Source organism: Schistocerca piceifrons, chromosome 8 (genome assembly GCF_021461385.2).
Source record: "Schistocerca piceifrons isolate TAMUIC-IGC-003096 chromosome 8, iqSchPice1.1, whole genome shotgun sequence".
Taxonomy (NCBI): Eukaryota; Metazoa; Arthropoda; class Insecta; order Orthoptera; family Acrididae; genus Schistocerca; species Schistocerca piceifrons.
Window position 1 is genome coordinate 488,373,799 of NC_060145.1, and position 27,904 is coordinate 488,401,702.

Consider the following 27,904-nt stretch of genomic DNA (forward strand, 5'->3'; position numbering starts at 1 on the left):
CCCTGGGTAACAGAAGAAATATTGAATTTAATTGATGAAAGGAGAAAATATAAAAATGCAGTAAGTGAAACAGGCAAAAAGGAATACAAACGTCTCAAAAATGAGATCGACAGGAAGTGCCAAATGGCTAAGCAGGGATGGCTAGAGGACAAATGTAAGGATGTAGAGGCCTATCTCACTAGGGGTAAGATAGATACCGCCTACAGGAAAATTAAAGAGACCTTTCGAGATAAGAGAACGACTTGTATGAATATCAAGAGCTCAGATGGAAACCCAGTTCTAAGCAAAGAAGGGAAAGCAGAAAGGTGGAAGGAGTATATAGAGGGTCTATACAAGGGCGATGTACTTGAGGACAATATTATGGAAATGGAAGAGGATGTAGATGAAGATGAAATGGGAGATATGATACTGCGTGACGAGTTTGACAGAGCACTGAAAGACTTGAGTCGAAACAAGGCCCCCGGAGTAGACAATATTCCATTGGAACTACTGACGGCCGTGGGAGAGCCAGTCCTGACAAAACTCTACCATCTGGTGAGCAAGATGTATGAAACAGGCGAAATACCCTCAGACTTCAAGAAGAATGTAATAATTCCAATCCCAAAGAAAGCAGGTGTTGACAGATGTGAAAATTACCGAACTATCAGTTTAATAAGTCACAGCTGCAAAATACTAACACGAATTCTTTACAGACGAATGGAAAAACTAGTAGAAGCCAACCTCGGGGAAGATCAGTTTGGATTCCGTAGAAACACTGGAACACGTGAGGCAATACTGACCTTACGACTTATCTTAGAAGAAAGATTAAGGAAAGGCAAACCTACGTTTCTAGCATTTGTAGACTTAGAGAAAGCTTTTGACAATGTTGACTGGAATACTCTCTTTCAAATTCTAAAGGTGGCAGGGGTAAAATACAGGGAGCGAAAGGCTATTTACAATTTGTACAGAAACCAGATGGCAGTTATAAGAGTCGAGGGACATGAAAGGGAAGCAGTGGTTGGGAAGGGAGTAAGACAGGGTTGTAGCCTCTCCCCGATGTTGTTCAATCTGTATATTGAGCAAGCAGTAAAGGAAACAAAAGAAAAATTCGGAGTAGGTATTAAAATTCATGGAGAAGAAATAAAAACTTTGAGGTTCGCCGATGACATTGTAATTCTGTCAGAGACAGCAAAGGACTTGGAAGAGCAGTTGAATGGAATGGACAGTGTCTTGAAAGGAGGATATAAGATGAACATCAACAAAAGCAAAACAAGGATAATGGAATGTAGAATAATTAAGTCGGGTGATGCTGAGGGAATTAGATTAGGAAATGAGGCACTTAAAGTAGTAAAGGAGTTTTGCTATTTGGGGAGCAAAATAACTGATGATGGTCGAAGTAGAGAGGATATAAAATGTAGGCTGGCAATGGCAAGGAAAGCGTTTCTGAAGAAGAGAAATTTGTTAACATCCAGTATTGATTTAAGTGTCAGGAAGTCATTTCTGAAAGTATTCGTATGGAGTGTAGCCATGTATGGAAGTGAAACATGGACGATAAATAGTTTGGACAAGAAGAGAATAGAAGCTTTCGAAATGTGGTGCTACAGAAGAATGCTGAAGATTAGATGGGTAGATCACATAACTAATGAGGAAGTATTGAATAGGATTGGGGAGAAGAGAAGTTTGTGGCACAACTTGACCAGAAGAAGGGATCGGTTGGTAGGACATGTTCTGAGGCATCAAGGGATCGCCAATTTAGTATTGGAGGGCAGCGTGGAGGGTAAAAATCGTAGAGGGAGACCAAGAGATGAATACACTAAGCAGATTCAGAAGGATGTAGGTTGCAGTAGGTACTGGGAGATGAAAAAGCTTGCACAGGATAGAGTAGCATGGAGAGCTGCATCAAACCAGTCTCACGACTGAAGACCACAACAACAACAGCACCGATATCAGCATAGAAAATTCTTGTAGCAATATTACAGCATGCATGGTGGATACAAGCAGAAACACACATACAAGATGATACCACAAATGCCTGAAGTGATAATTTTGCAGCATGAAGTCACCCAAGCAATTAATTCTACTCACAATTGGAAAGCCCCTGGAAATGATAAAATAGCAAATTTCTGGTTAAAGAAGTTGACCTCAACACATTCACATCTAACTAAATTATTTAACAGTTACATTGCAGACCCATACACATTCTCTGATACACTTACACATGGAATAACTTATCTGAAACCTAAAGATTAAGCAGACACAGCGAACCCAGCTAAATATCGCCCCATAACATGCCTACCAACAATATACAAAATATTAACTTCAGTCATTAAAGAGAAACTAGTGACACATACAACACAGAACAAAATTATAAATGAAGAACAAAAAGGCTGTTGCAAAGGAGCACGAGGATGTAAAGAGCAACTGATAATAGATGCAGAGGTGACATATCAAGCTAAAACTAAACAAAGGTCGCTACACTACGCATACATCGATTACCAAAAAGCTTTTGATAGTGTACCCCACTCATGGTTACTACAAATATTGGAAATATATAAAGTAGATCCTAAATTGATACAGTTCCTAAACATAGTAATGAAAAACTGGAAAACCACACTTAATATCCAAACAAATTCAAATAATATCACATCACAGCCAATACAGATTAAGCGTGGAATATACCAAGGAGATTCATTAAGTCCTTTCTGGTTCTGCCTTGCTCTGAACCCACTATCCAACATGCTAAATAATACAAATTATGGTTACAATATTACTGGAACATACCCACACAAAATCACACATTTGCTATACATGGATGATCTAAAACTACTGGCAGCAACAAATCAACAACTGAACCAATTACTAAAGATAACAGAAGTATTTAGCAATGATATAAATATGGCTTTTGGAACAGACAAATGTAAGAAAAATAGCATAGTCAAGGGAAAACACACTAAACAAGAAGATTACATATTGGATAACCACAGCGACTGCATAGAAGCGATGGAAAAAACAGATGCCTATAAATATCTAGGATACAGACAAAAAATAGGAATAGATGATAGAAATATTAAGGAAGAGCTAAAAGAAAAATATAGACAAAGACTAACAAAAATACTGAAAACAGAATTGACAGCAAGAAACAAGACAAAAGCTATAAATACCTATGCTATACCAATATTGACCTACTCATTTCGAGTAGTGAAATGGAGTAACACAGACCTAGAAGCACTCAATACACTTACACGATCACAATGCCACAAATATAGAATACATCACATACATTCAGCAACAGAAAGATTCACATTAAGCAGAAAGGAAGGAGGAAGGGGATTTATCGACATAAAAAACCTACATTATGGACAGGTAGACAATTTAAGAAAATTCTTTCTAGAACGAGCAGAAACTAGCAAAATACACAAAGCAATCACCCACATAAATACATCGGCTACACCACTACAATTTCATAACCACCTCTACAACCCTTTAGATCACATAACATCAACAGATACAAAGAAAGTAAATTGGAAAAAGAAAACACTACATGGCAAGCACCCGTATCATCTAACACAGCCACACGTCGATCAAGACGCATCCAACACATGGCTAAGAAGAGGCAATATATACAGTGAGACAGAAGGATTCATGATTGCAATACAGGATCAAACAATAAACACCAGATATTACAGCAAGCATATTATTAAAGATCCCAATACCACAACAGATAAATGCAGACTTTGCAAACAACAAATAGAAACAGTAGATCACATCACAAGCGGATGTAAAATACTAGCAAATACAGAATACCCCAGAAGACATGACAACGTCGCAAAAATAATACATCAACAGCTTGCCTTACAACATAAACTTTTAAAACAACACGTTCCTACATACAAGTATACACCACAAAATGTACTGGAGAATGATGAATACAAATTGTACTGGAACAGAACCATTATAACAGATAAAACAACGCCACATAACAAACCTGACATCATACTCACCAATAAAAAGAAGAAATTAACACAACTAATTGAAATATCCATACCCAATACAGCAAATATACAGAAGAAAACAGGAGAAAAAATTGAAAAATACATCCAACTGGCTGAGGAAGTCAAGGACATGTGGCATCAGGATAAAGTTGACATTATACCAATTATACTTTCAACTACAGGAGTCATACCACGCAATATCCACCAGTACATCAATGCAATACAGCTACATCCAAACTTGTATATACAACTTCAGAAATCCGTAATTATTGATACATGTTCAATTACCCAAAAGTTCCTAAACGCAATGTAACATATACCGTACAGTTAAAAGGAAGTGACGCTTGATCAAGGTCCGCGTCACTTTCATTCCGAACCAGACCTAAGGTCTGAGAAAGGAAGGGTAATAATAATAATAATAATAATAATAATAATAATAATAATAATAATAATAATAATAATTCCCATGGAGGCCCGGGAAAAGAATAGGCCTCCGGTATGTTCTGCCAGTCGTAAAAGGCGACGAAAAGAACAAACCACTAATAGGGCTAACCCCCCCCTCTTAGTGTGATTACTTGGTTCAGGACAGAAATAAAGAAGCCTCGGACAAGCGCCGTCATGGTCGGGGACGACGCTTGAACCCTATGCCCGCCCACAATGGTAACGACACTGCTAGCCAACTGGAAAATGATTTAAATCCAAATAGAGGTGTTTTGCAGGATATGCACACAAGATAGGAATGGCCGGTGTTGTACACGAACAATTTGATGACGAGCAAGCAGAGATGCACACATGGCCACCCTCTGATTTTTTGTTTTTGGTTTGGAGCAAGTGATACCCAGACACTCGATTTCTGACTCTTCCCCATAGCATGCAAATGTCGCACAGTGTTGGAATTATCACAGTTCATAACATATGCCAGTGGATCATCCAGGATTAATGCGTTTAAACGATCATCAGAACACAAAAGTCTTCCTTAGTGTGGAGGATCACTTATGTCAAAACATTCCTCCTTAAAACGAGAAAACTATTTTATTGTCGTGCTGTCCAATAGAATTATCCCTATACACCTCGCAAATGTTCCAGGCTTCCTCCGCTATCACCCCTCTACTGGAACAGAAGAATGTGTGGGAAATGCTCCGATTTATCTACTTGGCATTCCATTTTCTAGCGCCCTCACCTCCTCTGACTCCAAATTACAAAATTTCAATATGAAAATTCAAATAACAACACTGAACTACAAACAAAAATGTCAATCAATAAATAAACGCCTAACAACAGGAATAACGACATGTAATACAAAAAATTCTACGAAGTTATGCACCAACCTAGTATCAAACAAGTTACCAATTAAATGCTGACAGAGCGTTAGAAAACCATCTTGCGAAGATTTTATGCAGCAAATGCAGTGCGATGCGCAACTTTAGAAAGATCTGTTGCGAAGGTGATATTTTGGCAATCGACGAAAAAAAAGTATTTATGGGTGTCAAACAGTTTTCAGAGTATGATGTAATCAGTTTGTTTTTGACAGGAAAAGTCTACAAATAATTTTTCTAAAGAAAGCTTCAGAACTCGAAAGCATACGTGAATTTCAGATTTTTTGCGATTTTCAAAGGAGACAGCGGACTACTTGTCGTGAGAACAGTGGAGTTTGGGATATTTAACGTCAGACGGCGGACGGTGCATTAAAGGATGAAGCCAGCTGCGGAGATGGAGATTAGAATTTTGTCAACAAACAATTGAGGATGTTCGGCGTAAGAGAGATTTTGAGATGGTGAGGTTTCCACATGGGAGAAAGTCGTGGCGAGCCGCGACAAAACAGTCAGAAGAATGATGAATTTTCTCTCCCCCTTACCACCACTCGCTCAGCTGTAATGAAAATGTCAGAGATGTTCAGGTAACTGAAATGGAGTTCTTTGGTAGGAAGGGTAGCTGTCTTCTCGCAGCTTGATTGTAGGCTGTGGAACTGCTCCGCAGCCTCCATCGCACCTGCCCCACGGGACGTGAGACAGGATGGGCCCCCTACCGAGGTGTGCAGACAGCCAACCATTCCTCCTTGACCGGTGCGCGAGCAAGAAACAGAGGTACAGCCGCCTCCGCAATGGATGGACCTCTGTCTCCAGGAGTAAGCAGGATGTCCCACAACAAGATTGCCAGGTGAGGTAGCGCTCCTCAAGCCTCCCCCAAAAAAGGATTACAAATAGATGTCTCGAAACGTACAGATGTCGAGGTAAAAGTGATTGTCCTTTGGAATCACGTTTTTGTAACCCCCCTGCGGGTCCGGGGGTTAGAATAGGCCCGAGGTATTCCTGCCTGTCGTAAGAGGCGACTAAAAAGAGTCCATCCCCCTCAAGGGGGTAGTTAGAGCCTGCGTCCGGAGACGGACGGTTCCATGATCTATATTTGTGGTCTTTTTGGTTTTTCACTTCTTGTTTCTTCCTTCCTTTGGTTGGTTCCTTTCTTTGTTCTTCTCCATCTGTCTTCCTTACTCGTTCCCTTGCCTTCTTCTCCTTGCCTTCTTCTCCTTGCCTTCTTCTCCTTGCCTTCTTCTCCTTGCCTTCTTCTCCTTGCCTTCTTCTCCTTGCCTTCTTCTCCTTGCCTTCTTCTCCTTGCCTTCTTCTCCTTGCCTTCTTCTCCTTGCCTTCTTCTCCTTGCCTTCTTCTCCTTGCCTTCTTCTCCTTGCCTTCTTCTCCTTGCCTTCTTCTCCTTGCCTTCTTCTCCTTGCCTTCTTCTCCTTGCCTTCTTCTCCTTGCCTTCTTCTCCTTGCCTTCTTCTCCTTGCCTTCTTCTCCTTGCCTTCTTCTCCTTGCCTTCTTCTCCTTGCCTTCTTCTCCTTGCCTTCTTCTCCTTGCCTTCTTCTCCTTGCCTTCTTCTCCTTGCCTTCTTCTCCTTGCCTTCTTCTCCTTGCCTTCTTCTCCTTGCCTTCTTCTCCTTGCCTTCTTCTCCTTGCCTTCTTCTCCTTGCCTTCTTCTCCTTGCCTTCTTCTCCTTGCCTTCTTCTCCTTGCCTTCTTCTCCTTGCCTTCTTCTCCTTGCCTTCTTCTCCTTGCCTTCTTCTCCTTGCCTCCTTCTCCTTGCCTCCTTCTCCTTGCCTCCTTCTCCTTGCCTCCTTCTCCTTGCCTCCTTCTCCTTGCCTCCTTCTCCTTGCCTCCTTCTCCTTGCCTCCTTCTCCTTGCCTCCTTCTCCTTGCCTCCTTCTCCTTGCCTCCTTCTCCTTGCCTCCTGCCTCGGCGTTTGAGACAGTCTGTCCTCTCTCTTCCTTTTCCTCTTCTTCCTTCCTCCCTGTGCACGCCTGAAGGCCGACCCACGCGTTCGCACGCGTAGCCGGTGACGGGGTAACACGTAATTCCCCGCCCTGGGTAGACAAGTAAGGCACGCACGTACCCCTGGTAAAGGCCAGGCCCAGGGAGGGGTGATTGCCTGAGCTGATACCTTCTGACCATGCCGATTTGTCCCTCCGTCTGTTTCTCGGGAGGTGTGACCTGAGGTGTAAACATTCACCTAAGGAGGGAGTGCCCTCTGAGAGGGTCTCCATAAGGAAGGAGCGCGCAATCGGAGACGCTGGCAGTCATGGGGATTCCTCCGCAATGGATTTCTCTTCTTCTCTCTCGACTTCTGCCCATAAACGGAAGCATGACCAGCCCCAGTGACAACAGTACTACCGCCTGCCCCACAGTTCCTCGTCGTTTCTCGATCTGAGGACAGAAAGGATTTTTCCTCTGTCAACCCTTTCGTTATCCAGAAGGGCGTAGATGCCATAGCCGGTACTGTTAAGTCTTGTACAAGGTTGCGTAATGGTACCTTGTTACTAGAAACTGAGAGCGCCTTTCAGGCACAGAAACTGCTTCGACCCACACTCCGGTACACGTTGCCTGTCCGGGTGGAGGCTCACCGAACTGTGAATTTATCTCGTGGTGTGGTCTATACTAGATCCCTCGACGGATTGACTGACGAGATTGTCTTTCCTCGCTGAGCAGGGCGTGTGACGGCTGTCCGTAGGGTCATGAAAAAGGTTAACAATGACATTGTACCGACCTGGACGCTTTTCTTGACCTTTGATAGTGTTAAGCTGCCATCGCGCATCAAAGCGGGCTACGAGGTTATTTCTGTTCGCCCCTATGTCCCGACACCTACGCGCTGCTACCAGTGTCAGCGTTTTAATCACACTCGCGAGTCTTGTTCCAATGCGGCTACATGTGTCACTTGTGGCAGGGATGCCCATGAGGGTGACTGTCCACCTCCGTCTCCTCGTTGTGTGAACTGTCAGGGTGACCATGCCGCATCCTCCCGCAACTGTCCCGTCTATAAGGAAGAACGCTGTATCCAAGAAATTCGGGTCAAAGAGAAAGTGTCCACCTCGGCTGCTCCCAAGCTATTAGCTAGTAGGAAGCCCACGCCTCTCCAGCGGGGAAATACAGTACTGTCCTCGCCTCTCCTCGGACTACCAGGGAGGTGGCAGCCCAGACATGCAATCTGACCTTCAGCACCACGGTCGTCCGTTCGGCCAGTGCTAAGGTCGCGCGGTCGACGTCTCCTCTTCCTCCCATCACCCCACAGACACAAGCCCCTTCATCAGCTTCTGCTAAGACGAAGACCCAGAAGTCAGATGCACGGGCCTTCAAGAAGGAACTGTCCCGTGCAGACTTCCTACGTACCTCGAACTCCCAGCCATCGACCAGTACTTCCACCAAACGACCTTCCAAGAAGGCTCATAGGAAGCCCAGTTCTCCTTCTCCGCCACGGCGCATTTCTTCTCCTGCGCCACACAGCGGTTGCCGCCCCAGGCCGTCATCCGTTTCGCCTGGCCGCACCGCTGGTAGCCGAACATCTGGCCGTTCACCGGCGGCGGAAGCTCCCCCTCCCGGCCATCTTACCAAGAAGGCCGATGAACCTATAGAACCAATGGACGATGACTGTCCGCCTACTGATAGCGGCGGCAGTGCTCGCTCGAAGCCAGGCCCTCAGCGGCCTTCGAGGTGACCCCTTCTTTCATCTTCCTTTTCTTCTTACGATGGCACTTATTCACTGTAATATTCGCAGCATTCGCTCCAACCGAGAGGACTTGCAGTTGCTGCTCCGCTTGCACCGTCCGCTCGTCGTAGCCCTCCAGGAAACGAAGCTACGCCCATGTGATCAAATTGCCTTGGCACACTACACCTCTGTGCGTTTTGACCTACCCGCTGTGGTAGGTATTCCGGCTCATGGAGGGGTTATGTCGCTGGTCCGGGATGATATTTACTAAGATCCCATCACGTTGCACACCGGCCTGCAGGCAGTTGCCATCCGAATTACTCTCCCCACTTTTACATTTGTACCGTTTACACTCTATAGTCGTCTGCTGTTACCAGGGCAGACATGATGCAAATTATTGCTCAGCTACCTGCACCATTTTTGTTAATTGGAGACTTCAATGCCCACCATCCCCTTTGGGGCTCTCCAGCATCCTGCCCGAGGGGCTCCCTGTTAGCAGACCTTTTCAACCAGCTCAATCTTGTCTGCCTCAATACTGGCGCCCCTACTTTTCTTTCGGACACATCTCACAGCTATTCCCATTTAGACCTCTATATGTACTACCCAACTTGCACGCCGGTTTGAGTGGTATGCACTTTCTGATACATATTCGAGCGACCACTTCCCGTGTGTTACCCATCTCCTGCAGCATACCCCCTCTCCGTGTGCATCTAGTTGGACCATCTCCAAAGCAGACTGGGGGCTCTTCTCTTCCAGGGCGACCTTTCAGGATCAAACCCTCACAAGCTGCGATCGTCAGGTCGCACACCTCACGGAAGTCATTCTCACTGCTGCTGAATATTCCATCCCTCACCCTACTTCTTCTCCACGTCGCGTACCGGTCCCCTGGTGGACTGCAGCATGTAGAGACGCTTTACATGCTCGTCGACGTGCTTTACGCACCTTTAAACGCCACCCTACAGTGGCGAATTGTATCAATTATAAAAGATTCCATGCACAGTGTCGTCGTATTATTAAAGAAAGCAAGAAAGCTAGCTGGGCTGCTTTCACAAGCACCTTCAACAGTTTTACTCCTTCTGTTGTCTGGGGTAGCCTGCGCCGGCTATCTGGCACTAAGGTCCACTCACCAGTTTCTGGCTTGACGGTCGCGAATGACGTCCTTGTGGTCCCTGCGGATGTCTCCAATGCCTTCGGCCACTTTTTCGCAGAGGTTTCGAGCCCCGCTCATTACCACCCTGCCTTCCTCCCCCGCAAACAGCAGAGGAGGCTAGGCCACCTAACTTCCGCTCCTCGAATCGTGAAAGTTATAATGCCCCATTCACCATGCGGGAACTCGAAAACGCTCTTGCCCGGTCACGGTCCTCCTCTCCAGGGCCTGATTCTATTCATATTCAGATGCTGAAGAACCTTTCTCCTGCGGGTAAAGGTTTTCTTCTTCGTACTTACAATCGCATCTGGATTGAGGGACATGTTCCCGCATTCTGGCGCAAGTCTATTGTTGTCCCGATTCCTAAGCCAGGGAAGGACAAGCACTTGCCTTCCAGTTATCGACCCATCTCGCTTACCAGCTGTGTCTGTAAAGTGATGGAGCGAATGGTTAACTCTAGTTTGGTTTGGCTGCTCGAGTCTCGACGCCTACTTACCAATGTACAATGTGGATTTCGTAGGCGCCGCTCTGCTGTTGACCATCTGGTTACCTTGTCGACCTTCATTATGAATAACTTCTTGCGGAAGCGCCCGACCGCGGCTGTGTTCTTTGATTTGGAGAAGGCTTAAGACACCTGTTGGAGGGCGGGCATTCTCCGCACCATGCATACATGGGGCCTTCGCGGTCGTCTCCCTCTTTTTATTCTTTCCTTTTTAATGGATCGACAGTTCAGGGTACGTGTGGGTTCTGTCCTGTCACACCTTTCGCCAGGAGAATGGGGTGCCACAGGGCTCAGTTTTGAGCGTCGCTCTCTTCGCCATAGCGATCAATCCAATAATGGATTGGCTCCCAGCTGATGTATCAGGCTCCCTTTTCGTGGACGATTTTACCATCTATTGCAGCGCGCAGCGTACATGTTTCCTGGAGCGCTGTCTTCAGCGTTCTCTTGACCGTCTTTACTCCTGAAGTGTCGCCAATGGCTTCCGTTTTTCTGCCGAGAAGACGGTCTGTATTAACTTCTGGCGCTACAAAGAATTTCTCCCACCGTCCTTACGGCTCGGTCTCGTTGCTCTCCCATTCGTGGAGACAACAAAATTTTTAGGTCTTACATTTGACAGGAAACTTAGCTGGTCTCCACGTGTGTCATATTTGGCTGCCTGTTGTACCCGTTCTCTAAATGTCCTCCGTGTTCAGTGGTATGTCGTGGGAGCGGATCGAACCGTCATACTTCGTCTATATCGGTCGATCGTCCGCTCCAAGCTGGATTATGGGAGCTTCGTATACTCCTCTGCACGACCATCCATCTTACGCCGCCTCAACTCCATACAACATCGGGGTTTACGACTTGCGATCGGAGCGTTTTATACTAGTCCCGTCGAGTCTTCATGCTGACGCTGGTGAATTGCCACTCACCTACCGGCGCGATATACTGCTTTGTCGGTATGCCTGTCGGCTACTGTCAATGCCCGACCACCCGTCTTATCGTCCCTCTCTTGACGACTCTCTCGACCGTCAATACGGGTTGTATGTCTCTGCCCTGCTACCCCCTGGAGTTCGCTTTCGTCGCCTCCTTAACACCTTAATTTTTCACTCCCTGCAACCTTTCGAGTGGGCGAGAGCCACACGCCACCTTGGCTCCAGGCTCAGGTTCGCGTTCACCTTGACCTCAGCTCGCTCCCAATGGAGGATACCCCGGTTCGGTCTACCACTCCTGTTTTGTCGAACTTCGTTCGAAGTTCATTAATATCACCTTCATTTATACAGATGGCTCTAAGACCAATGACGGGGTCGGGTGTTCTTTTATTGTCGGGGCACAAAGTTTCAAATACCGGCTCCATGGCCATTGTTCGGTATTCACAGCTGAGCTCTTTGCCCTCTACCAGGCTGTCCATTACATCTGCCGCCACCGAAATTCTGCATATGTCATCTGCTCCGATTCCCTGAGCGCTATCCAGAGCCTCAGTGATCCGTACCCGGTTCACCCTTTCGTGCACCGGATCCAACGCTCTCTTCAGCAGCTGGTGGACGTCGGTTACCCGGTTAGCTTTATGTGGGTTCCTGGCCATGTCGGTATCCCTGGGAACGAGGTTGCAGATGCCGCGGCCAAGGCTGCGGTCCTCCAGCCTCGGATAGCATCTTGTTGTGTCCCTTCGTCCGATTGTAGCAGGGTAATTTGTCGGCGCATTTTATCGCAGTGGCATGCCGATTGGGCTGCACTCACAGACAACAAACTTCGGGCCCTGAAACCTCTTCCCGTGGCTTGGACGTCCTCCTCACGCCCTTCTCGGCGGGAGGAGATCGTTTTGGCCCGGTTACGAATTGGCCACTGCCGGTTCAGCCATCGCCATCTGCTGACGGCTGCGCCGGCGCCGTTCTGCCCCTGTGGGCAATTGCTGACGGTCTGCCATATTTTAACGGTCTGTCCGGATTTTAACACCCTGCGTCTTGATCTTGGCCTGCCATGTACTGTAGAAGCCATTTTAGCGGATGACCCACGAGCAGCTGCTCGCGTTCTTCATTTTATCAATTTGACAACCCTCTCAAAGGACATTTGATTCTGCTGTTTTCCTTTTTTAATCCTATGCCTGTCAGTCTGTCTTTTATCGTGTTTTCCGTTTCGTTGCTGTTTTAAACTTCTGACTCGCGGTGCATTCCTCAAGTAGTCTGGGCGCTAATGACCGTTGAAGTTGTGCGCCCTAAAACAACAAAAGAAACCTGATCAATGTTGTCACCACTCATTCTTGCATATCCCTTAGCCTTCCTTGTCAAAAAATGACGAACTCGTGAGAACACACCTGCCTACTTCCGTGCTTCCGAAACAGGCTTTTGTAATGTGTGCTCGCCGTCGACAGCTGTGGAAGCCACGTGCGTATTAAAGGTAACCAGTAACGTAGGAGATGAACGGGTTGGAGACCTGCTACTGGACGATCCAGAAAAATCTGCCAATAATCGAACGTCTGTGTTACGCACGGCAGTAAGGTTGTCAATCTGCGAGTGTGACGTTACAAAAACGTGTAATTAGTCGACTAGAAATTGGCGATAATCACTATTCGTTAATTTCTCACATTGTGCATATGACTGTAGAAGTCCTTCACCTACAGTTCCTCCCAACGTATTCGTACTAAGACTGATGCCTTGCTTCAATGGAAGCCACTGGAAATCAATTTGCCCACTGGCGTAACCCACTGCGCTTGGGCTATGAGGTCCTGCGCAAGATGGAAGTCGTACAGGAAGAGTAGCGCCTCGCGAAGGACGTGGCTTACGTCTCCAGCAACCGCATGTCTTTGCACACTTGTTCAGGATGGTCTTGTACTTGCTGCAGCATTCGCTCCTCCGTGTCAGGCCTGCGAACTGTGCGAGGCATAACGCGACACCTTGATAAAGTTGCAAATGAACCCGTATCTGCAAGTCGTTGAAACAAACGGTTGAATATTGTTTTTGAGATGAAACGTGGCGGTGGGAACCTCGTCGGGCGAAGATGTTACGCTCGTGTCGGTTACTCCTGTTGGATAAACCTCAGCAGCAGACTCGTACCGAAGTGATGGAGTTGATGCTGCTCCCTTGGCAGAACTGCCAAGCCCCCCACCGAAACACTTTCTCCAATATTCTGTAGACATATTTAGAAAATGTATATGTGATGCAGGTTTAACGAAACTGAAGGCTTATTGAGCAATAACGATACAGATAGCCGACCTGTCTGTGCAACCAAAACGGAGCTTTATCTGATAAAAGGCCAGATTAACTCGTGATCCCTGAAATGGGACAGCAGCTTTCTCAGTAGTTGGAGGGACAACTACCTGTATTGTTGACTGACATGGCTTTGGAACTCGACTCACCATGATTTTCCTGTGCTGGTACTACGAACGGCCACAAGCAAGGGGAAGCTACAGTTCACTCTTTTTAACCAGTGATTGAAAGGATGGAAGTAAGGTAGGTTCTGTTTCAACGTGCCGACAACGAGGTCATTACAGGCCGAGCGGCAACTCGGATTTTTTTTAGGGATGAGGGAGGAAATCGGCCGTGGTCTTTGGAAGGAACCATGTCGGCAGTTGTCTGGAACGATCGAGGGAAATCACTTCGGGATGGCCTTATGTAGACCGCAATCGTGGACCTCCCGACCATCTTGCGTAGTGTTTGTTCTTGTTTTCACAAGGGCGTGCCGGCGTCATGTACAGTTAAACATTGATGGCATTCTCTCATGAAAATATTTCAGATATAAAAAAGCCCTCCATTCGGATCATTGGATCATCAGGGTGTAAACGCGGATAAGGAAAAAATCCTGGATTTTTCCCGGATTTCCCGATAAGATACTTCCTCCCGGGTGAAACCACATTTTTTTTCGTGTTAAGTGACTATATTTTCCCTCGGAACTGCAAAACGTACCAATCCTTTGAATGGTTACAGTTTTATACATGGGCGTAGAATTTCCTGGCACTTTAGAAGATGAAAATCAGGAAAAAATACATGTTTTGGAAATGTCCTTAATGTGCAGCAACATGTACGCTGCATATTTACGAAAGAATACGTTGGAATTCCACCAAACACCGCGTGTTACTTTCCGAATCATTGAAATCGAGATTGCGATGCGCTTTTGTAAGCCAGTCATAGCTCATGTCACGGGATCTCGCCAGCTGGTGACAGCGGATATTCAGAGCATAGGACACCTGGTGTAGTCAGCCAACAGCAACATCACTGTTAAGTAGCACGAACACACAGACAGGGAAAGTTAATAGTTTAAATTAATATAGTGTTGCTACAAGAATAGCATATGTTTCACATATAATACACTTTAAGAATTATCACACAAATATCCCAGTAAAATTTTTAATAATGACAAATACTTGATATTCAGGGTTCGAAATTCTTCTACATGGCTCGTCATCAAAAAGTCTATTTTTAAATGAGTCAAACGCTCTGTGATTTGAGAAATTCATGGTACATTCTCGCACATAGTTCAACTTATGTAAAAGAATATTTACTTTTAAAGTAACGCTTTTCAAACCACAATTTGCATTATTTTCCCGCGGCCTGTTAGAAATAGGTTCTTTTCAGCAGTTGCCAGAGAGAGCAGATAACGGACGACACCGCGCTGGCGCCGCTACCATGACGCAGGAAGCCCGTATGAACATACGTGTAAGACATCCTATCACACACTAAACGAGACATCAGAGGGTACTCCAAGGGCATCGGAATTTCATGGACAATAGTAAAATGTGCATATTTAAAGTGCATACCTAAAGTGCTCATTCGTATGTCCAGATTCCCAATGTAGACCTCGACCTGATATTAAGGTACAAATGGCTCTGAGCACTATGGGACTTAATTTCTGAGGTCACCAGTCCCCTATAACTTAGAACTACTTAAACCTAACGAATCTAATTACATCACACACATCCATGCCCGAGGCAGGATTCGAACCTGCGACCATAGCGGTCGCGCGGTTCCAGACTGATATTAAGCTTTTCAGTGTGGTTTTCAGGACGTAAATTTTATTGAGCACCAGTACGGTATTATATCATGTTTTGTTCTTTATTATGGCGTAATATCATACGTGCTAGATGATAAAAACGTGAACTTGAAACGCAGCCAACAGTTGAAACTAGCTAATACTGTGGAATTAAACATTTCATTTCCAATACATTGACTGTCTCTGCGGAAAACGTTAACGAAACTCAAAATTCTTTAGCAAACAGTTAAAAATAACTTAATTGTCCTGCAAGGCGATTAATGCTTGACTTTCAGAAATTTGGAAATAAAATCTGAAACATATTTTAGCTTTCGGTAATTATGTGAATATATTTAAATTCAATTGATAGCTCCCGGCCACTGATACCCGTGAGAGTAAACGAAGGGGAAACGGAAAAATCACTAAATGTAAACACGGGTCACGTGGAGCGTACCCAGTATAACTCAAACTGCTGTGCGCATCAGCCCCGGATCTACGATATTTGCTAACCGGGTCAACACTAAAAAAAATCGAATTTTCAACAATATGTTCATCTTGGAGCGGACATCCTTTTGAAAAGCCTGAAACATAAGAGTTCCAAGAAATGTAAGGCATGTTATTTGGTCTTAAGGTTGCCAAAGGGCAGTGCCACGCCTCTTCATAAAGCATTCTTCTATCGCACGTCACTGTATTTCGCTCTGTGGAATTGAAACATGTATATTTTGTAATGGATGCCACCAACCCTACACACGACAGTGGAAACTTAAACGTCCTGTGGTGCCTCTCCTGCTCCCAGTCGGCCAGTTTGACAGCTTGCCACACTTTAAATACAAAAACAAAAAATCTCGCAGTCACTAGCGAATGGGATTATTTGTAATCGGGAGAACAAGAACACTTAGAAAATTTGCTCTCTTTATTGCCTATTATCTAATATGTTGCTGTTTTGTGTGACATAAAATTAAATACAGGATACATAGAACTAATAAAGACGAGAGAAAAGCAAGAAAGTACACGTTTCTTCAATCCTTAGCTCCTAGCATATTTTTTTCTCTAGTATTGCCGCAGCTTTACATGGTGTGCTTTCCTTTCCGCGAAAGAGTCTATTACCTCGCCAAAGTTAGTCAAACGTTTTGCTACATGAAAAATCGAAATGCCGTTATCTAATACTGAAAAAGCTGTTAATACAAATAATACCCAAGACTGGTGTGGTCTATCGATCGAATTATGTCTATTTGTCACTGTCTGCTAGATGAAACAAAACAGGCCTATATTCTACGGTCATTTTATAACAAGACAGATTATAATTTACGAAGTACCAATATCAAATGCCTATTAGGCCTACTGCAAGCAAAAAGCTTTGTTAGGAAAGACTTCCACATTTCATTGACACGCACCAGTTTCTCAAGCATGAGATCGAAAAGTAGTATTACGATATTTTTATATAAATTTGGAATCGTCTTATTCTTCCATAATTTGTGTGATGTCCCCGCTTCTTATCCTTCCTCATTCTAACAATCTTGTCATCACCAATTCTGTAGCTATTACTGCCATTGTCAAAATTTGTTCGCCGAGTTAACTTCACTAACCCTGCCAGAGTCACCGGTTTAGTTATCCCGCTATTATTCTCCGGTCAGGCGTTGTTTCATGTTCGCACAACACGTTTTTCCGCGTTACTTCCAGAATAGAGCTTAAGCGGATGCTAGCCGGGGACTGTACAACTGGCCCTTACTAGTGTGGCGATCTGGCCAAAAATGTCTGTCAAAATTTCATTTTCTTGGATACACCGAGAAGATAATACATAATCTATCTCAACTGTTATTCCTGTTAGTAGTTTATTTCCATTCTGGTAGTCTGAATCTATGGATTTCGCTATAACAACGCTGATCATTCGCAAATCCAAGAAACCACATGATCAGACAGCGATTGGCATTCATCCGTTCGGCTTTACTCCGCTCAGCTCTTATAGGCCCGTCCCCTTTCGTCTGCGGAAAGTTTATTTCTAGATGCGACGAGGATTCTCCTGACAGACATCACGTACACTATGCATACATTCAAAAATAAACTTATGATTCATTCAGAAATGAACTTAAAATGTGTTCAAAAATGTTCAAAAACCTACAGGGATGCGTTTCAAAATCATATGCATAATCGATAGACCAACGTGCGCTGGATGCTAGGCGTTTTGTGAAACAAGTTTGTTTTCCTCAAGAATATGAATCTGGCACCCCCCCTTTCCCGGTAGCATTTAGTTGCTTGCTGCGACTGCTTGCACAGCCAACAGCCACATTCCTGTAGCCAGAAGCGGGAGAATCTACTGTTCAAACGTGACTCAACTGCGTATGCGCATGAGCCCTCTCGTAACTGCTAAAACGAATGTAATGTAAACGGTTGTGTCTTCACGCTCATCGGAGGCAATTTGTTGTTACGAAGCTTTGCATAGTCTTCCTAAAGCCTTTGACACATTTTGCTGTTGGCAGACGCTTGCATGAGCACTGTGTGTCGTTCTTGTATATGCCGCATTTCCTTTGCAATTCAAGTTATATTTTTTTTTTTTCTCTAGTTTGTTTTCTTGTTGAAGTAACAGTATTATTCCGCAGTACCAGGATTCACTAATATCCTTTGGTAGAGTATCGGTTCTTACCAGTAAAATTTAAAAAAATTTATTGAAAATTAAAACAATGAAAAATCTCCTGAATTCTAAAAAATCCCGGGTTTTTTCAGGTTTTCTCGCGGATGAAAAAATTCCCGGGTTTTTTCCGGATCTCCCGGTTGACCCGGGTCGTATACACCCTATAGATACTTCAATTTTGGAGAGGTACTGGATAATTTAAATAAAGAAATGCAACAGCGTGAAGAACAGTTTTGATGACGTAATAACAAGGTTAACAAAACAAAATCAGATAGGGATAAGGCATGAATAATAACGAATAAGAAACTGGGAATGCGGACACCCTTTTACGAACAGCGTAATGAAAGTATTATCGTAGCGAAGAGAGACACAAAGCCAACAGGTACCACATTAGTACGACTTTATACGCCAACCATCTCCACAGATGGAGAAGAGATTGACAGAAAATATGACGGGATAAAGAAACTATTCCAATACATAAGATATAAAAATTTAGCTATAGTGGGTGGCTTGGATTTAGCAGTAGGGAAAGCAACTGAGAGGAAAATAGAACAGGCTGGGAGAAAGTAATGAAGGGGGAAGCGGCCTGCTAGAATAATTTAATCATGGCCAACACCTAGTTCAAGAATCATGTAGTAAGACTATCTGGAAGAGGCCTGGGAACACTGGCAGACTCACTGGTTGTGTCATTGAAGTCAAATTTAGCAGCTGCGTCGTATTCCGTCAGCGAGATAGCTGAATTTGACAGTCTTCTCTACCTAAGGTCGACTCTAAGTAGTTTCTTACCATCCTTAATTTGCTGAAACTGCGTCTACATCAAGCAGCAGTCTTCGCTCTTCGGATAAACATCTCATGACCCTTACGCGGAGCCGCGCGGGATTAGCCGAGCGGTCTTGGGCGCTACAGTCATGGACTGTGCGGCTCGTCCCGGCGGAAGTTAGTCCTCCCTCGGGCATGGGTGTGTGTATTTGTCCTTAGGATAATTCAGATTAAGTAGTGTGTAAGCTTAGGGACTGATGGCCTTAGCAGTTAAGTCCCATAAGATTTCATACACCTTTCACACACACCCTTATGCGGCAAAAATGAACTTCCAAACATTCAAGTAGGGATCTGGTTCAGCATTCATCAGTTGTTTCTACTAGAGTTTGAAAGCCCAAATCTGTGCTACATTTGGCACAAAACCTGGCGCATATTATTCAAAATAAGTACTGTGTCGCCGTCGCAGACACTCGGAAATTGTCAAGATGTCTGTAACAGAGGTTCCTTATCAACTGAGGCGGTATCAGGAGACAGTCATCACTTCACAGGTGTGATATGACAGCAGTAAACAAAACACGTCAGGAGGCGCCCATTGTCTTCATCAGTCAATCCATCACGTATCTGGAGCACGTCAAAGACACGAGTAAGAGTGCTGACTAGCCACACCCTGAACTCGAGATAAAACTTGTACTTTTGAAAGGTTTTTGGTCCTAAGCTCTTGCGCTTACTAAAGGAGACCGAAAAGGGTGAATGAGGCGTAGTTTTAAAGCAAATGAACATCTAACAAAAAAGTGTTTGTCATAGAATGTGGAAATAATTAAGTTAAGGTTTCAGTTCTAGCTATTTCCTATAAGTAACTGGAAGAAACGGGAAAAGTGTAACAAGGGAAGGTTTGGAGACAATAAGAGTCAAACTGGGCATCCCTCAATTACAAGCGACCGTGTTTCACAAACACATGATAGTTATCACTTCTGGCACCAGCAGGCAGAAGGTAATCACGGAGATGTGAAGCATATGGTTTCATTAAAAACAAAGTCGAAGGAGGACCAGTTTCCTTGTTTTGTAGAATCTACGTAATGATCACTTCTGAGTAACGATAGCAGTATGTAAAATAGTCAGGTTTTCTGTTTGTTATAAAGCGTATATTATTTACATAATAATCTAAAATTATTTATGTAACAAATTGTAGCAATGTCTAAATGTTGCCAGCATCCTACGAAAATACTTCGTGTACTTGAGCACGTCTTTTTGGAAAATTTTACAACGTGTCAGTGTTTGCGTCGTCTCGTCGTAGCCGGCCGTAGTGGCCGAACGGTTCTAGGCGCTACAGTCTCGAACCGCGCGACCGCTACGGTCGCAGGTTCGAATCCTGCCTCGGGCATGGATGTGTTTGATGTCCTTAGGTTAGTTAGGTTTAAGTAGTTCTAAGTTCTAGGGGCCTGATGACCTCAGAAGTTAAGTCCCATAGTGCTCAGAGCAATTTGAACCATTTTTCCGCTACACTAGATCCCAAAACAAACTGCTCCTGGACATTATTATGAATACTTTAGTGACAGGAGCGGCTGATAAACTGCAGACTGCCCGACACATAGTGTAAGTGAGGAGCACATGCAAAACTGATGAAGTTAATGGCTGACTGTAAAGTGCGTTCCGACTGCTGGAACCCGCCCGAAAGCTTTCATCCGGGATGTCTCCAGTCCCTGCATCCCGCACGCTGTCCTCGGGAGGTCGTCGGGACGCCCGAGTGCCCCTGGCTGCCAGCACTGGTCACTGTGTCCAGCCTCTGTGGTGGGCCGAGGCGGCGCAGGCTGAGTCCGCTCCCTCAGTGTGGAGCCAGACAACAGCTGAGGTGGAGGACAGCCATCGTCCCACAGCTGTCTGACCAACAGGCAGAGCGGAAGCCGCAGTTTCACTCCCTGGTCCAGACCTTCGGGACGTGATGCCACGTGGCACATTTAGTTTATACCTGTACATCGTAGCCTGCATTTCCGATCTCGTAAGGACAACAATTTCTGCAATTTGGCATTTTGAATTTTATTTCTCGAACATTTCAAGGAAAAAATTTAAAGTTGTAAGCCATGTTAATGGAAGGAATACATTTCTTCGTGAAACTCCTGTGTCATAACTCTGCGATAACATACCCATTAATTAAAAGTTCAGTGAGAAAGTGATTTTTGCTAAATGAGAAATTTTCATTAATTACTGCGTGTTACAAATACTCTTTGGGCTACAGTTTTTTGCAACGCATTTACTCCACTAATTCTGAATATGCAGTAGATTCGCACTATTGCGCTGCAATTACCATCATTATGTGAACATATTTTAATCTACATTATTTATTATTGCATACCAACATTTGTTTCTGTTGTTGAAGCTAAATTATTTATTACGAGACACATGCATTTGTTTGTTATTTTCATGTACTGCTATACTGAAATATCTTACTGTTAGAAAAATATTTAACTAGAGGCGTTTATTAGTGAAATCAGAAACCTATGATTGACATGTCAGGTTTTGTTGACAACTGCGATTAACAATTTCGTAATATTTTATTGTTTTGTGATTGTATATAACGTGCGTGCATACTAACAATGCCCCGCACGTGTTAATCACCCAAGCTCTTTTCGTTATATCTGTGGAGAGAAATATAACCCCACCGAGAAAAAAAACCATACGGTTTCTATTTTGGCTACAAAAAAAGATCAGGGTACATCCTAGATCCCATACGTATGTTGTGCTTCATGAGTGACGCTTTTAAGTGGATGATTGGAAACTGGATCTCATCACATGAGATTGTGCATTTCCATGGTGTGGAGAGAACCACAGAACCACATCAGACTGCTACATCTGGATTACACAGTTCTCTGGAGTAACATCGAGGACAAGGCACACTGTCCAGTATTCGGATGTTGCTTCAGCTAGAAGGCCTGTGCCTCACAGTATAAATCAAACCTGCCCATTCCTCAAAGACCAGAAACATGGATTACAGTTATTGATGAGATTAAGGGTAATGAATTTTGTGAGACTCGGCTACATTCTGGTACTGAACGACACTATCCATTTTTTCCAACACAAACATGTTGACGGAACATTATGAATTAAATGATCTGGTTCGTGATGCTGACTTATAGAAAAAACAAGGTGACATTGTGGCTTCAAGGTTGAAAGGATGGAATGTTTTGGATAAAAATGCAAGGGTAAGATTTTTTTTGTAAAAGTCAACAAAAGTTTCTCTCCGAGCAAGATACCTCAGTGTGTTGTAATGATGTAGAGAGATTATTTGAAGTCATTGCGAATCCGCACAATCCCAATGAATGGCGACTTTTCATTGACTCTTCTAAGATTTATTTCAAAGAAGCTCTTCTGCACAGTGGCAGCCAATATCCTTCGATCCCTCTTACATATGCTGCATGCATGAAGGAATCGTACGACAACATGAAGCTTGTGCTGAACAGTATACAATGTGATAACAATGAATGGCATACATGTGGTGATAGTTCTTGGGTTACAACCGGGATGAGCGAAGTTCTGTTGTTTCCTTTGTGAGTGGGACAGCATGGACATAAAAAACCACTACCTTTGGGAACAACGGCCATGTTGTTGTTGTTGTTGTTGTTGTTGTTGTTGTGGTCTTCAGTCCTGAGACTGGTTTGATGCAGCTCTCCATGCTACTCTATCCTGTGCAAGCTTTTTCATCTCCCAGTACCTACTGCAACCTACATCCTTCTGAATCTGCTTAGTGTATTCATCTCTTGGTCTCCCTCTACGATTTTTACCCTCCACGCTGCCCTCCAATACTAAATTGGTGATGCCTTGATGCCTCAGAACATGTCCTACCAACCGATCCCTTCTTCTGGTCAAGTTGTGCCACAAACTTCTCTTCTCCCCAATCCTATTCAATACTTCCTCATTAGTAATGTGATCTACCCATCTAATCTTCAGCATTCTTCTGTAGCACCACATTTCGAAAGCTTCTATTCTCTTCTTGTCCAAACTATTTATCGTCCATGTTTCACTTCCATACATGGCTACACTCCATACAAATACTTTCAGAAACGACTTCCTGACACTTAAATCTATACTGGATGTTAACAAATTTCTCTTCTTCAGAAACGCTTTCCTTGCCATTGCCAGCCTACATTTTATATCCTCTCTACTTCGACCATCATCAGTTATTTTGCTCCCCAAATAGCAAAACTCCTTTACTACTTTAAGTGCCTCATTTCCTAATCTAATTCCCTCAGCATCACCCAACTTAATTAGACTACATTCCATTATCCTTGTTTTGCTTTTGTTGATCTTCATCTTATATCCTCCTTTCAAGACACTGTCCATTCCATTCAACTGCTCTTCCAAGTCCTTTGCTGTCTCTGACAGAATTACAATGTCATCGGCTAACCTCAAAGTTTTTATTTCTTCTCCATGAATTTTAATACCTACTCCGAATTTTTCTTTTGTTTCCTTTACTGCTTGCTCAATATACAGATTGAACAACATCGGGGAGAGGCTACAACCCTGTCTTACTCCCTTCCCAACCACTGCTTCCCTTTCATGCCCCTCGACTCTTGTAACTGCCATCTGGTTTCTGTACAAATTGTAAATAGCCTTTCGCTCCCTGTATTTTACCCCTGCCACCTTTAGAATTTGAAAGAGAGTATTCCAGTCAACATTGTCAAAAGCTTTCTCTAAGTCTACAAATGCTAGAAACGTAGGTTTGCCTTTCCTTAATCTTTCTTCTAAGATAAGTCGTAAGGTCAGTCAACGGCCATACAGAGAGAAATTTTCACTGTTGGGACGAAAATTACACTCCTGGAAATGGAAAAAAGAACACATTGACACCGGTGTGTCAGACCCACCATACTTGCTCCGGACACTGCGAGAGGGCTGTACAAGCAATGATCACACGCACGGCACAGCGGACACACCAGGAACCGCGGTGTTGGCCGTCGAATGGCGCTAGCTGCGCAGCATTTGTGCACCGCCGCCGTCAGTGTCAGCCAGTTTGCCGTGGCATACGGAGCTCCATCGCAGTCTTTAACACTGGTAGCATGCCGCGACAGCATGGACGTGAACCGTATGTGCAGCTGACGGACTTTGAGAGAGGGCGTATAGTGGGCATGCGGGAGGCCGGGTGGACGTACCGCCGAATTGCTCAACACGTGGGGCGTGAGGTCTCCACAGTACATCGATGTTGTCGCCAGTGGTCGGCGGAAGGTGCACGTGCCCGTCGACCTGGGACCGGACCGCAGCGACGCATGGATGCACGCCAAGACCGTAGAATCCTACGCAGTGCCGTAGGGGACCGCACCGCCACTTCCCAGCAAATTAGGGACACTGTTGCTCCTGGGGTATCGGCGAGGACCATCCGCAACCGTCTCCATGAAGCTGGGCTACGGTCCCGCACACCGTTAGGCCGTCTTCCGCTCACGCCCCAACATCGTGCAGCCCGCCTCCAGTGGTGTCGCGACAGGCGTGAATGGAGGGACGAATGGAGACGTGTCGTCTTCAGCGATGAGAGTCGCTTCTGCCTTGGTGCCAATGATGGTCGTATGCGTGTTTGGCGCCGTGCAGGTGAGCGCCACAATCAGGACTGCATACGACCGATGCACACAGGGCCAACACCCGGCATCATGGTGTGGGGAGCGATCTCCTACACTGGCCGTACACCACTGGTGATCGTCGGGGGGACACTGAATAGTGCACGGTACATCCAAACCGTCATCGAACCCATCGTTCTACCATTCCCAGACCGGCAAGGGAACTTGCTGTTCCAACAGGACAATGCACGTCCGCATGTATCCCGTGCCACCCAACGTGCTCTAGAAGGTGTAAGTCAACTACCCTGCCCAGCAAGATCTCCGGATCTGTCCCCCATTGAGCATGTTTGGGACTGGATGAAGCGTCGTCTCACGCGGTCTGCACGTCCAGCACGAACGCTGGTCCAACTGAGGCGCCAGGTGGAAATGGCATGGCAAGCCGTTCCACAGGACTACATCCAGCATCTCTACGATCGTCTCCATGGGAGAATAGCAGCCTGCATTGCTGCGAAAGATGGATATACACTGTACTAGTGCCGACATTGTGCATGCTCTGTTGCCTGTGTCTATGTGCCTGTGGTTCTGTCAGTGTGATCATGTGATGTATCTGACCCCAGTAATGTGTCAATAAAGTTTCCCCTTCCTGGGACAATGAATTCACGGTGTTCTTATTTCAATTTCCAGGAGTGTATAGTTAATCAACCACTTGCGAAATCGGAGAATATTTATCTTCCAAAAGTGCACATCAAACTGGGCTAGATCAAGAATTTCGTTAAGTGACGGTTGGGTCTGCCAAAGGTCAAAGGTTCAGAGTTCCTCAAAACCAAATTCCCTAGAATCAGTGACACTAAGATCAAGGAGACATTTTTATTGGTTCTCAAATAATGGTACTAATGAATAGTATGAAGGTAGTATCTGTTCCTGAAAGAACAGATACCATTGATGACTGTGCAGCTTGTCTAGTATGAAACAATTTAATCGAGACGCTAACTGCTAACAGGCGTTGATATACCTTTTTGGGGATATGTTGAAAATGTGTGCCCTCGACCGCGATTCGAACCCAGGGTCTCCTGCTTACATGGCAAGCGCTCCATCCATCTGAGCCACCAAGAGCAGGGGGCATAGTGCGCCTGCTCCGCGGGAGAAGCACTTTCCCAACATGTCCACACCACTACATTCGTAGTGCACCTCATAGATGTTTGCCCATCACACTCATTACTCGTGGCAAATTAATCAACATGTCCCCAATGATGTATATGGCCGCCTGTTCGCAGCTAGGGTGTCGATTATCATTTCATATTAACGAATGACCCTGAGTTCGAACTAAGTTTGAATGAAGCTGAGGCAGCCGCATGGATATCCTCTCAAAGCGTTGTAAAAAATTTCCTGAGAAACCATAATGCTGATAACTATCAGAACTCCTTAGTCAGCTCATTGAGAAATACAGGAAACTTGGTTGTAGCACGACTTTAAAACTTTCTTCCACACACATTCAGACTTTCCTCCAACCTTGTGTAAGTGATAAACTAGGTGTACAAAAATGTACATTCTAGGCAGTATACAGAAAATGTAGTTTTTTCGGTACTAAATAAAGATAAAATTTTGTCGAATTTAAATGTATGTGTTTAAAAAGAATCTGTCCAATAGAAATAAAACTTAATAGATTTGAAATCAGCAGACAATACACAATGTAAACGGACTTTGTTCCCTTACCCAATGCTACCGAAGCACAGATTGTAAATTAAAGGTATTTACAGAAAAAAAGTCTGTAGAAAAAGTAAACACATTTTGTGTTCTGCTGTCATGTTCGGTGGGATTTATCTACAAACGGCGCACCTGGCAATCAGCCCACCAAATAAGAGAGAAGCTGATATGCAAACACCTGCTATCGGAATTCCCCACATGTTGAAGTATTACAGGATTGTGCATTCCGCGTGCATAAGGACCCGTGAGGGGTGAATTTATGAGAATGGGCGCTGTCTCGCAGAGTTTGAAAGTGCGAGGAGCTGAAGGGTCAGTCAGCGCCTACAGGAGTCGCGGCCGCATCCGGCGTAAAAAAATTGGGAGGGGTGGTGGAGAACGGGGCAGCAAGGCCGAGACCCGCGGAATTCTGAATTCAGAGGAAAAGAAATTCGTCGAAGAAAAGAAATCCCTGCCTGAGGTTCTGACTGCATTCTCGACATATTACTCGAATGGAAGACCATCCCCTTCCATCAAACAAGATATGTTGCAAATAGCAGGCACAGATTAACAGATACAGTAGATTTTCTCACAGTAGGAAAAGTAATTGGGTACTGCATGTACCTCACTGTAGCAACGCTGTTACGAGAAAGTCGTACAATCTTATCTTCTCAAATATGTGCATAGCCAAGACAGTTTCCGAAATTAAGAACCAGACGGAGAAAAATCGACAGCAACCAAAATCATATCATGAGCTCCTTAGGGCTATAGAACTGGATACTAATATTCTGAGCACGCTAAACGGCTTAGGGTAAATTGCATTCTGAGACCAAGTTCCGGTGTACAGGAACGAGTAGTGTAATCTTGTTAAGACTTTAAGCAGATGTGGAATAACTTCGTTCTTTACTTTTCTCTTTGTTTGCAAAAAGAAAGCTCTATGTAAATATATAGCAATGCACTCATAATATCTACTATTAAAAGAAAAATCTCGTTCTATCCAGTTGCTAAATTTCGGGAGCAGGGGCTGTTCGCATGAGAAGCTAGAGTATATTTGAAGATACTCTAATTGCAAAAATACTATAAATTGCTATGAAGATCGCATGAAATTAAACCGGAGTAAAACAGTAAAGGAATTAAGTTTCTTGGAAAAGGTCAGCAAAAATGTATAACATCTATGTGGAATGCCACACACGGCACTGCAATTAAGCCCTGTTCTGGAGACCTGGTACAGTGTTTTTGGCTCCACCAACGAGCCCTTAGCGTGATCGCTGCAGGTGTTAAAGGGCGCCATGTTCTGGAGGCCTGCTCCAGAGTTTGGGGCACACCAGCGCAACGGTGGCTGCTGCGGGGGTTCAGGGGCGCTCAGTTTTGATCCCAACAGCTCGCTGCAGATCATTCAAAACTGTATCACTAACGAGAGAGATAGATAGAATAACAGTGTTTGTGGTGTGGTGAAACTAAAACATTTTACTAAGCGTTAAGAAGGAGAAGTTAAATAAATTTGGTCAATAAGACTAGTACCGACCACTCCTCAAACCAGGGACAGGCAGCAGGAACACGGGACTCCCACTCGGTTCCCCTTCAGCTGGTCTGCCCACCCCACCACAGCCCCCTTTCCCCAAAATGGCTGCCTCCCCGTATGCTGCAGCGCCTCCATTGGCAGTTATGTCTGTGCGGCTCGAGACTCTGCCAGCCTTGAGCTGTGCCTGCGGCATTTGTGGCTGCTATTGCTGCCCCATCCAAAATTGCGAGTCTGACTGTCAGGATC

General features: G+C 44.7%; 1 protein-coding gene across 1 annotated transcript; it reads right to left on the minus strand.

Annotated features, from left to right (window-relative positions):
* Window positions 1-6,456: 6,456 nt before the first annotated feature.
* On the minus strand, window positions 6,457-27,851 carry LOC124712479 (vicilin-like seed storage protein At2g18540). Its single transcript, XM_047242774.1, has 3 exons — window positions 27,658-27,851; window positions 27,387-27,521; window positions 6,457-7,105 (listed from the first exon to the last, which is right to left on the minus strand). The coding sequence occupies exons 1-3, from the start codon at window positions 27,849-27,851 to the stop codon at window positions 6,457-6,459; spliced, it is 978 nt and encodes a 325-aa protein (XP_047098730.1).
* Between the last annotated feature and the right edge of the window lie 53 nt (window positions 27,852-27,904).